Source organism: Schistocerca gregaria, chromosome 6 (assembly GCF_023897955.1).
Source record: "Schistocerca gregaria isolate iqSchGreg1 chromosome 6, iqSchGreg1.2, whole genome shotgun sequence".
NCBI lineage: Eukaryota > Metazoa > Arthropoda > Insecta > Orthoptera > Acrididae > Schistocerca > Schistocerca gregaria.
This window is the reverse complement of record NC_064925.1, coordinates 277,334,907-277,347,896: the sequence shown is the minus strand read 5'-3', so window position 1 is coordinate 277,347,896 and position 12,990 is coordinate 277,334,907. Positions and strand designations below refer to the sequence as shown.

The 12,990-nt window shown below is 42.1% G+C and overlaps 1 protein-coding gene across 1 annotated transcript in view; it reads right to left on the bottom strand.

Annotated features, from left to right (window-relative positions):
- The window catches only part of LOC126278145 (tubulin beta chain-like), a 92,354-nt gene extending 80,914 nt beyond the window's left edge, over positions 1–11,440 (bottom strand). The window contains exon 1 of the mRNA XM_049978036.1: positions 11,281–11,440. Coding sequence (XP_049833993.1) covers positions 11,281–11,337 — 57 coding nt within the window. The 5' untranslated portion in view covers positions 11,338–11,440. The remainder of the gene's footprint in view (positions 1–11,280) is intronic.
- Between the last annotated feature and the right edge of the window lie 1,550 nt (positions 11,441–12,990).

The following is a 12,990-nucleotide window of genomic DNA, read 5'->3' as shown; positions in this document are numbered from 1 at the left end:
CATCTTCAGGCCTGCATGCATGAAACATTAAAGACAGCATTATCAACTTATCAATCAAGTTACATAGAAATAGATTAAAACAGAATGAGAACAATTGAAAGACTCTACAAATTAATTTACACCGAAAATTTGACAGAAAGAAGAGATACATACATTGTCAATATCCAAAATGTACCATCACGAATTTCCATTCAGTAAATGTACAACTATATTATATATTAAAACTTCTTTAAATACTACTCATGATTTTTATTTGACAGTCGGACGTGCATTATCTACACGATCCATTTATTCATAACTATATATTTTATGTAAGTCTGCAGGCTTTCGTGGCCGTTGTCACTGTAGTTAAAATATTGTGGATTATTATGCCGCGTCATGTTTGTTCTAAAATGTTCGACGTTTCGAAACCTCTGCTGGGATCTTCCTCAGGATCTTTTGGTGTCCACGACTTACATTTTAGAAGAAACATGACGCGGCCTAATAACCCAGAAGATTTGAACTATATATATTTCATATTTCAATTATTCCCTCGTGATCACTTATGTTTAACACGCAAGAGTACTTTTTGAGCGGTGTGCTACTCAGTAAGTTTTTTCTGGTTTTTTAATATATATAGTCATCCCTCATGATCCACTGCATCCTTGCGGGCTACTTAGTATCCCTGTGTGTGATTGTTTCATGGCAGTACACGATATATGATACATTTGGATATGAATGTTTGCAACATGAACAGTTTCCTTGAGGGCGTCTTTCATACGTTCTACACATATGGGTCCTACATTCGGTTTATACCTAGTCTTCGACGTTCATTTTATAGATATAACATAGTGTATGCTCCTCATATGTGCACAAATAAGCATTTTATACTTTGACACGACACAGGTCTTTTTTCTTCTTTTTACTTCTTTGTGAAATTTTGTTTCCTTCCATTCATCACCCTTTACAGTTATTTTGTCTTGCAGTAAGTTATTTCGGGGCTGTGCAGATAATGCATGTCCGACTGTCAAAAATCATGAATGAAATTTAAAGAAGTTTTAGTAGATAGTATAATTGTACATTGTATTGAGTGGAAATTCCTGATGGTACATTTTACACATGTGACAATGGATGAATATATTCTTTCTGTCAAATGTTCGGTATAATTTCATTTGGAGACTCTTCCCATTGTTCTCATTCTATTTTAATCTGTTTCTATGTAACTTGATTGATAAGATGATAATGCTATCTTTAATGTTTTATGCATGCAGGCCTGAAGATGACGCAATGAGGCGTTGAAACAGGTAGCAACAAAATAAAATAAAATCGTAAGAACGAATAAAGGTGTTTTTATTTTTTGTCAATACCTATACTTTTCGCGCGAGCTCTGATTTCCCGTATGTTATTATGATGATCATTCTCTCTAAGTAGGTCTGCTTCAACAAGGTATTTTCGCATTCGGAGGAGAAAGTTGGCGATTAAAATTTCGTGAGAAGAGCCCGTCGCAACTAGCAACGTCTTTGTTTTAATTATGTCCACCCAAAATCCCGTATCATGTTCAAGTAACCCTCTAGAGTAACCGTAGAGTAGGCAGTCTCTATGGTACGTGTGTTGGTTCGACTTCCCCACAACATTTCCTATGTTTTCTTTCAAACTTAAACTGTTCGAAATTCTAATTTCTATGTACTTAACTGAATTTATGGCTCTTAGACTTTACAGTGTTTTGGAGTAACCGAAGTTTAATGAATATTTTTTATCATTCATTTGGATGACAACACTTCATTATTTAAACTCAATTGCCAATTTTTGCGTCATACAGATATCTAGCCTTTTTTTTTTGCAATTTGTTTTGGTCTTCTGATTACTTTACAAGACGATAAACGACAGCATTATCTGCAAATACCCTGAGATGGCTTCTCAGATTGTCTCCTAAACCATTTACGTGGGTAAAGAACAGCTGAAGGTCTATAGCGCTACCCTGGGAACGTCAGAACTTCCGTCCGTTTTATTCGATGATTTTTTCCGTCAGTTACTACAAACTGTAACCTCTGAATGGAAATCACGAATCCAAAAAAATGTTTCAAATGGCTCTGAGCACTATGGGACTTAACATCTGTGGTCATCAGTCCTCTAGAACTTAGAACTACTTAAACCGAACTAACCTAAGGACGTTTCCAGAATGAGATTTTCACTCTGCAGCGGAGTGGACATCACACACATCCATGCCCGAGGCAGGATTCGAACCTGCGACCGTAGCAGTCGCGCGGTTCCGGACTGAGCGTCTTGAACCGCTGGACCACAGCGGCCGGCCATCACGAATTCAGTCGCATAATTTAAGCGATATTCCGTAAGCACCCAACTTGACTGAAAGCTGCTTGTGAGGTACGGTGTCAAAAGCCTTCTGGAAATCTGAGAATATGAAATCAATTTGAAATCACTTGTCGATAGCAATCAACACTTCGTATAAGTAAAAAGTTAGTTATGTTTCAGAAGGACGACGTTTTCTAAACCCGTGTTGGCTGTGTGTCAATATACGTTCCTCTTCGAGGTAATTCCAAAATTCCGATTCATATCGACGTTAATGATGTGGGTCTATAATTTACTGGATTTCTCTTACTCTCTTGAAACTGGAATCACCACCTCCTTTCACATACATTTCAGGCGGTCGGTGTGGCCGAGCGGTTCTAGGCGCTGCAGTCTGGAACCGAGCGACCGCTACGGTCGCAGGTTCGAGTCCTGCCTCGGGCATAGATGTGTGTGATGTCCTTAGGTTACTTAGGTTTAAGTAGTTCTAAGTTCTAGGGGACTGATGACCTCAAATGTTAATCCCATAGTGCTCAGAGCCATTTGAACCATTTTTGAACATACACTTCAGCTCTTTTATGGAAGTTAAGATATCACATCTTGCATGACTGGAACAGGGATTCGATTAATGTTCTTCCTAATTTGGTCCTTCGGTTCCTGGATAGTGTGAGGTGGGTCACACTGGAGGGTATGAGATTTCAAGTAACCATAGACGAAGAAGTCACACGCTGAAAGGCCAGGGAATCTGGGAAGCCAGGAAATATCCTTGTTCTTAGAGATGTTAATGGAATGCCGCGAGGTTTGGCATCGGGCCCCGTTTTCTTTGAGGGACATGTTTGCAGCTATATTTTTACATGTCGTAGCTTAATACTATCAGACAGTGTGTTTGGTATTTTTTACCTGCATCGAACAGTCTTCCCACCGACACGTCACAAACTTTATGTCCTGATTGGTTGATTTGACGGAGGGGACCAAACAGCGAAATCATCGGTCCCAGCGCGGCATTTGTCTGAAGCGTTTTAGCGAAATCACGGAAATTCTAAATCGAGATGGCCGCACGCGGGTTTGAACCATCGTCCTCCCGAATAAAAGTCCAGTGTACTAACCGCATCGCCACCTCGCTCGGCTTTACGACCCGATGTTTCCACACTTTTTTAATTGAACTATTCAGAGGACAACGAATGTCAGTGTAGACTAATATTCCTGCGTCCACATTTCAACACCTAACCTCCTACAAAATGGTTCAAATGGCTCTGAGCACTATGGGACTTAACTTCTGTGGTCATCAGTCCTCTAGAACCTAGAACTACTTAAACCTATCTAACCTAAAGACATCACACTCATCCATGCCCGAGGCAGGATTCGAACCTGCGACCGTAGCGGCAGCGCGGTTCCAGACTATAGTGCTTAGAACCGCTCGGCCACAACGGACGGCCAAGCCATTCGGAGTTTGGCCTATGTCCATATGAAGTTTTTCCCTTCGAATGGTGGTTTCTGTCGTATCCCTGAATATTGACCAATTATCCTGGAAGACCCTGTATGGATGAATCCCATAACCATCGTAGCCCGACAGCTCTTCATCTGCCACGGTTGAATCCAACAGAGCAAATGCAGATAGTTTATTTATGTTATGGGCAGTTGCTGTCACAGAGGAGACCATGCACTCTATTGGCGCGGTATAGTTGCCAGCGACCTGCATCCACTCATGACTGATGTTCTCTGCACTTAACAGCACCTTTTCGAATTTACTTTCGTGCTTTCAAGGAAACACCCAGACGGCGATAGAGACTATCGTTGAAACATTTGAGTTTTATCCACATTTTATGCGCCATGTTTCCGAAGAACTTTTTACCCAAAGATTCCCCAAGAAGGACTTCATAGCCATTGCAATCTAGTCCATTCCACGAGACAAACTTTCTCAAGTAGTCTGAAGAGACCAAGAAAATGCAAGTTACGTATGGCGTTCATGCTTGTCACGAATCAAACCTATCGTGCATATCTGATGCCCTGTTTCAGAGATCCATGGCCAGTTCATCGTCATTACAGTTGTACATCTGGCGCCGTTGCTAGTCTGCAGCACACCAGCTGCTTGCTTAATCTAACGAACAAAGAACTGCAGCTGTGTGCGCCATTTGTGTCAACAGACCGTTAATCACAATTCTGGTTATCACTGAATATTTTCTGCACATTAACCCTGCGCTCTGATGTGCTACCGATTTCCTCATACTGGTTTCCCCTACTTTTATCTATTTTCTTATCAACTTTCGAATTATTAGAAACGGGAAGGTGAGGTAATTCAGCGTATCAAGATCGTATCTTTCATGTTTCACAAGAGCAGGAAAACGTGGAACTGATACCAAGAATGACGAATGCGGTGAGCATGTGAACTAAAGAACTGTGGCAATATTAAGTCGCTGATTCCGCTGCTGTATCTACCTGAACACAACGGGAAAAACGATCAGCACAGTAATTAGTGGTATTGCTGATGCCAAGTTTCGCCTTCGGAAAAAAGTTTTTTTCGTTTACATTCAACATGCATCATTGTTACCTAACTTATACTTTTAACAACGCGCTGAAAATCCAGGCGCTTGCTCACGAACTTCACACAAATTCTACAGTGTCTGCGCGCAGAGAGTGAAAGCAACACTTCCCTCCAATCTTTCTGTAAACGGCTTAACGGCCTAGAATTTCCCCCGTAGCAAACAGCAACAGCACCGTTATGAGACGTCTGAAGTGATCCAGGAAAGCACTAACAACGATCCATGGCATTCAGACCGCATACTTTGAAATGGCTAGTTTGAAGCCTTTCGTGGAGACTGTTTCGCTGAGCTATCCGTCAGTAGCTATTAAACTCTGGAACTGATGTTTCAAATCATAATTCGTAGAAGACCACTGCAAAAAAACGGCAATCGTAAACTGAAGAAATTTGCAAGGAAAATGAACTGTTTTGTAGACACCACGCCTTTGCACTGCTGCTCAAACTGAAATCAGCCTGTCAAAAAGATAGAACCAATATGTTAAGGTGTATGTGGATCACTTCACCTGCAGTTTGCAAATGTTCCAATTTTAGTTAGTAGCTGCGTTACACGAGTATGTGTTTGAATTCCGTCTGGCACAAACACATCATTAATGAACGGGAAGAGAAACCGAAGAGAATCGGCTGCTCATCTTAGTTTCACAAGCGACCCAACAGCTCCATGTGTTTAAATGATGTGTCAACACATAGTAGAAAAATTATAGTTTGCTTTTCTGTATTATATCGTCTTACGTCATGCAGTTAATGTAATTAAACCTTTTTCAAAACCAACTAATATGGCGGTTTAAATATAGCCTCACGTACAAGTAGCTACGACAAATTTTGCGGGGGTAACCATACTCTTAGGACGAAAAATTGGATACTAGCGTTTTACTTGTTTCTCACTGAATCCAAAATCCAAACATTGTCAACTCCGTTATATTCTACAATTACCATCCGAAGCAGGGAACATATTACAAATATGAAATAAAATTCTGAACGTAGTGCTGTTCAGCAATGGTGATCATAAATAGATCATCTGAGAAAAATCAGCCAACCAGTTGCATATATAAATGTTTATTAACAACCCTCGATCAGGGTTTCCACAATTGCAACATTGTCCCCATCCGAAGTATATGGAACTACTGAGAAAATTTTATACATGATAACTCTTGTGGAAGATGTAGGAGAAACCGTAATTTTGTGTAAGGAGGTTAAAGACCGGAAATGAAACTCATGTGAAGAACTGGAAATTTTCAGACACACGCTTAACAGTGATAGTAACATATTAAATGACCAGCTGTAACATGCGAATCGACGGTTTCTTTAAGGTTATGGTAGTTATAGTCCGTTGGTGGCCCCCACTTGTCAATCTTTCTCGTCTAATTTCTATTTTTCTTCTTGAATATTTTCTCTCTTCTGTTTATCAACCTTGCTACAGTGAATTCGTTTTTAACGAATACCCACGTTCCTACCTCCCATCTTCCCCCATTTTACTACCTTAAAGTTTTCCGTCTCTTTTCGATATAACGTGGCAACTGATAATCTACAATTTATCTGTTTGGTATGCGCATATGTTTTCGAGCAGGAGCGCCCTCTACCGATGATTCATATTTCGTGCACACAATTTAATGTGAAGACTTTACGCTTAGCCAGCTTTAATAGGAATGTTTTTAATGGATTTTATTTGGTTTTACTAATGATCACATGGACGACGTCACATAACATGAGCTCCTTTACTCTGATTTGTCATCGCCAATGTCATTTTACGCGTAAGTAATTTATGTTTATTACACTTTTATCCAGTTTGGGTCGTTTTTAGGTAGGAGACCAGACAGCGAGGTCATCGGTCTCATCGGATTAGGGAAGGGCGGGGAAGGAAGTCGGCCGTGCCCTTTCAAAGGAATCATCCCGGGATTTGCCTGGAGTGATTTAAGGAAATCACGGAAAACGTAAATCAGGATGGCCGGACGCGGGATTGAACCGTCGTCCTTCCGAATGAGAGTCCAGTGTGCTAACCACTGCGTCACCTCGCTCGGTTTATCCCGTGGTTTTGTACATCCTTTACACCCTGATAATTCTTTTTAAGATGATGCATAAAATTCCCTTAATAGGTCCATGTTCTTCTGAAGAAGACAATTTTACAATTGTTGAAACCATGGCCAAGGGTTTTTAATAAACGTTTACACCTGCAACTGATTGGCTGATTTTCTCAAATCAGCCAAATGTCACAGTCTGGAAGCATCCAGAAAAGTGCAATCCAATACTGTGGAAGTCCAAAAAACCTTTAACATTAGCAAGGTGTGTGTCTCAGGCAAAGACTTACGTCCTTCAGCTGAAAGGTGAGTAGAAGTCTACAGAACACGGTTTGGTATAGAGTCTTTCTAGGTAAAGAAATAATGAATTGTAGTATGAGGGTCCAGGCACTCGGCACCAAATGTTGACTCGTGGTTACGTCAGCTGCTCTCTGCTTATCGGGCCCGCCTGTACACAAAGCAGCTGAATCTCCTGCCCTTGGCCCTGAGGAAGACCGTACCGCCTCCACACACACACACAGCTCAACGCCGCGATGCACTCCGTTCCTGGAATACTGATGCTTGTATACCAGCAATAAATATCTTTTCGTAAACCCCGGCACTTTGGTGATGGCAAATATTATCAACATAGACTGATCACGACTAAATTAATTGAAGTCTTTACTGATGAAGTCGGTCGTAAATACGACTACAACCACTGTTACTTTTGTTCGGTCACACTTGCGATAAACTACTACCATCACGTAATCGCTCCGCTTCGTGTGATTTTGACAATCTGAAGTCAAGCGGAGAAATAGCGAAAATTAAAGGGAAGAAGTGGACCATTTTACACACGATGCCATGCTGAAACGAAGCGCCTCCGAACCTTTAAGTGAAAATTCTTAAATCTTCTTACATAAAACAAATGTTATGACCATTCTCCATCTTTATTCTTCATGTCTACATACTTATTTCTCAATAGTGACCATAGCGACGAACACATTTCTTTCAAAGAGAAACCGTCTTTTTGATACCGTATCTGTAAAATGTTTTAGTTTGTAGACGGAGCAACAACCTCACCTCTGCACACACCACTTTATCTCAATCAACGTGAAGCCCTTTAAGGAGTTCTTTAAGATTTGGAAACAGATGGAACCCGGATGGGGTCAAGTCGGGCTGTACGGAGGATGACCGATGAGATTGAACCCAAGGCGTCTCATTGCTGCAGATGTCTAGCTCTCTGGTGGTGTCACGCTGAAGGAGGAAAGTGCCTCATATGTGAGGACGAATATATAGTTAGAAACTCGCACGTTGTCCTCACACACAGCCATGTTACACGCTACAATTCGGAGCCCTGCAGATATGTAGACACGAATAATAAAAGATTTAGAATGTTAATGACGTTTGTTTTATTTAAAAAGCTTCAAGAGTTTTCAGGTTATTTTTCAGCATGCCCGCGGTATCTACACACTTCAGCCGCCACAGTCAACGAAGTTATTGCCGATTTTCATGGAATCGGCAAAAAATCGAAAGCTTAGAGAAGGGAGAAAAGCCTGACTTGTTCCTGTAGATATTTCGCAGGAAAAATCGAGTATGTGGACGGAAATAAGTCTTTCAGAGTTTCATTAGCACAAAGAACAGTATTTTTACGAACCTCATACTGCTTTGACTTTGCCGAGAGAAAATCTGTACCACATTCTCCGCTATAACCTCTACTCTCCCAAGCTTTCTGTACAGACAGGTTTAACATTGCCATGGCGTTTCTGAGTGTCGAGGCTGTGTACTAATAAAATCTAACAGCATCACATGACCCATGATGCTGAGCATCGGCCAAGTCTTACTTTGTACACGTCAGTTTACATGAAATATCTAACAAGTGTTTGACACAATGCATAAAAACGAGTCACATGAAACATGTAATGCGCCATGCTTGTGACCGTCGTCTTCCGACTTACAAACATCATTGTCAGAAGTGTGTACTTCATGTACAGTTCTTTGTGAAACACTAAAGCGAAAACGTACGGTTACATGCAGTCAACTGTGCGCTTTGCACCAGAGCGAAGGCAAGGTACCCACCCGTAACATCGGCAGCGGAGCCATCTTCCAAGGTCTTGAGAAGCGCAACTTATTCCGAACGAGAAACTGCTCTCACAGATAGGGATAATTATCATGCAGACTCAAGGTCTCTGTCTGTTACCATCGACATACCACAGATTTACTTCGAATGTCTGAAAACCTTGTGGAGATTCTAGAACGTACTAAATAGAATAACCGAAAGGTTAATTCTGTTTCATTCACAGCAACATTTTCATGCATTGTAGGACGCCCAATATTCGAAGTTTCATCGGCCTGAGAAAAGGTTTCCCAGGTGCCAGTTACACTGAATCACTCTTTCCCGTTAAGTTCGACATGCTACGGAATTTGAATACCAGTCAAAATACTCTGAATGTACACGTTAATTTCCGCTTGTGAAGTTAATTTTACTGTATACTGCGCATATTCGAAAGACTTAAAAGTGTGTTCAACAAACATTGATCTTGGTTATGCAGTCGTTCACCAACATTCCTTGCACAGATATTACAAGAGAAATGCTTTTTTCAAGTTTTTGTTTATTAAATTATCTGCGGATTTTTGCATTAAAATCGCAAGATTTGAATAGAATAGAATTCATGGCAGTTCACCGCCCGATTATTTTGAAGTTATTTTATCGTGTTTTGGTTTGATGAATATCTTCAGATGGTTGGTCACAGCCCATTGCATACTAAGTCGGTTATCCGTTCTGTTAAATACAGCTAATACAGATTTCCTTACGATCTGCGCTCTTTAGTTTTCCACTTCAGGAGAAGTCTATTTGTTCGATATAAAGGTAATATTTGGCATCGAATTACCCAAATTGTATCACAGTACTGTTATTTAATATTCAATGGTCAGATTTATATTCCATTTTACGGTCCATTATGCCGGTCTAAACGCACAGTTGTTCTTTCGCATCATCCTATCACAGCCTAAGCAAGACAAGGCAGGCTAGGAAACCTATGGAAATCTACAAACCGATTCCATTTATAATCCTATATCGCTTATCCCCATCCCTCCATCCAAATACAAGGAAACACTGCACCACATCCCACAAAATCATATAAATTACCGAGCACTTCATGACATTGCACGACTGCTCTGTTAACGCAAACTTGTAATTCTGTAAACTTTACCTGAAGTGTAGTATCTAATAGTTCGAACACTGTATCTTCAGCAAGCTAACTGCACGTATTCTAATAACTGCCCGATAGTATATTATTCATTTTGTAGTTGGAAAATGTTGAATGCCTAACATCGAATTGTTTCACCTTCTCACGTAACCCGACATAACACAGCGGTCTGTAAAATCAACACCGGTTCGTTGGCTGATGTGCGGAAGGGAACCAAAGATGTCATCGGGCCCATCGCATCAGGGAGGGATAGGGAAGGAAGTCGGCCGAGCCCTTTTCAAAGGAACCATTCCGGCATTTAACTGAAGCCATTTAGTGAAATTACAGAAAACGTAAATCAGGATGGCCGGACGTGGGTTTCGATTGTTGTCCTCCCTAATGAGAGTCTAGTGTGCTAACCACTGCGCCACCTCGCTCGGTATCATCACCGGGAATACCCTTACGTTTCCCTTTACTGTCTTGGAAACTTTTCATTTTTAAAAACTATTAGTATATGCAGTATGCAGCGTTTCGCCGTTAGCTTAACCCACGAAATGTGAAGACTGCGCCGTGCGGTTCTAGGCGCTTCAGTCTGGAACCGCGTTACTGCTACGGTCGCAGGTTCGAATCCTGTTCCGGGCATGGATGTGTGTGATGTGCTTAGATTAGTTAGGTTTAAGTACCAGGGGACTGATGAGCTAAGATGTTAAGTCCCATAGTGCTCAGAGCCATTTGAACTATTTTTTTGTAAAGACTGCAGGCATAGTTTATTTCATTAAATTACACAGGTCGATCGTAAATAAGCTGTCTTAGAACCTCAAGCCCAAAGCGCAAGTTTTAACATCATGTGTACACTGTAATCATCGAAAACATAATACCATCTTAATATGGTAGCGTCAAAATTTACATCCAGCAAGAGATGAATTATCCCGAGCGCAGAATGAACAAATGCAGCAGTGTCCGTTCCGAGAGCAATAGAGAGCAGCTCTTCTAGTAAAGCATGCTCTGTCGCCTAGTATTCTACTATGGTAGTATTCTACTACGGCAAGTAGCACGAACACGAATTGTCAGTTCAGTGACCTGAAGCGCAACACGGGCGGTCACAGGTTTGTTTGACGCACGGAGAGCGCCATTGAGATGCTGCAAGCGCTGACCGGCTTACGCGTTGACGCTTACTCTCCCGCGAAAGTCTTCTAACCAAGTGTCCAAGAAACAATATTCAGTGAGGAATATAACAATCGCAGTACATATCGCGAAGCGAGCTATTTGTGAGCCGGCTTACCTTGCTTCCAACCTGGTTACCGCACTGGCCAGCTTGCAAGTGCACGATCTCCCGCATGATGATTCGGTTGCGCAGACGAGACGCTTCTCAAGATCCAAGTCCTCTGCGGGCGACTGCCGGAGACCAACTGACAGTAGCAGACGCGCCGCAGAAGCAGCTGAGGGCAGGTCGGCAGCGGCGCCTCTAGCGGCGGGTGTCCGCAACCTGCGCGCCACGCCCTCCGGCTCGGCTACTGCTTGGGGTAGGCTGGCGACTGCGATGCGCACGCACTCAAATCATCTCACCGCTCTTCCACCTACTTCCTGCTGTGGCTGCAGTCGAAAGACCCGCGCGTCATTGTGGATCCTGTTCCGAATATTTTTAACTCCGCCGACAGCAGCTCGCCACTGTGCTCACCCCTGAAAGAACAAGTGGCTTAATGAGACTTACCCATTTCCTTGTTTTGGCACAGGAGAATCCCAATCAGTAGATTCTAATATTCAACTTTCATAGATATATTCTGCTTATCTTGCTGGTCCATGGCTTCATATACGAGGCAGCCAAATGAAAACGAGACATATGGAAAAAAAGTAAGTAAACTGTTTATTTGTTCAAAAATAATCGCCATAACTCTTAAAACATTTATCCTACTGTGAGGCAAGACGGTCATTGTCTGAGCCGCAGTAAATTTTTGCTGTTTTGAAGAGCGCGCCGCAGCGCGTTGTGTGAAGCAGTCGCCCTCCGTTTCTGGCGGTGGCGCGCTGTGGCAATCGCAGCTTTGGTGTCTCACTCTGCTGGAAAAGGGGAAATGTTGCCTGTTCACGTGTATTTAAGGGGTGCAATGAGGTCTGAGTACACAGTATGGTTTGAGAGTAAATCGGAGAAAGACGAAGGTAATGAGAAGTAGTAGAAATGAGAACAGCGAGAAACTTAACACCAGGATTGATGGTCACGATGTCAATGAAGTTAAGGAATTCTGCTACCTAGGCAGTAAAATAACCGATGACGGACGGAGCAAGGAAGACGTCAAAAGCAGACTCGCTATGGCAAAAAAGTCATTTCTGTCCAAAAGAAGTCTACTAATATCAAATACCGGCCTTAATTTGAGGAAGAAATTTCTGAGGATGTACGTCTGGAGCACAGCATTGTATGCTAGTGAAACATGGACTGTGGGAAAACTGGAACAGAAGAGAAGCGAAGCGTTTGAGATGTGGTGCTATAGACGAATGTTGAAAATTAGGTGGACTCATGAGGTAAGGAATGAGGAGGTTCTACGCAGAATCGGAGAGGAAAGTAATATGTGGAAAACACTGATAAGGAGAAGGGACAGGATGATAGGACATCTGCTAAGACATGAGGGAATGACTTCCATGGTACTAGAGGGAACTATAGAGGGCAAAAACTGTAGAGGAAAACAGAGATTGGAATACGTCAAGCAAATAATTGAGGACGTAGGTTGCAAGTGCTACTCTGAGATGAAGAGGTTAGCACAGGAAAGGAATTCGTGGGGGGCCGCATCAAACCAGTCAGTAGACTGAGGACAAAAAAAAAAAAAAAAAAAAAAGAACTCTGAGTGGTGAGTGAGTGAGTCAGTCAGTCGGAGGCAGTTCGTCAGCCAGGGCAGTCTGTCAGTCGGAGTGAAGCTAGGTCAGTCTCATGTTACCAGTTGCTGGTCTGGCTCTCGTTAGCATTTGTGCGGCAGTTAGTGTCTGTCTGTTGTCAGAGTGCTAG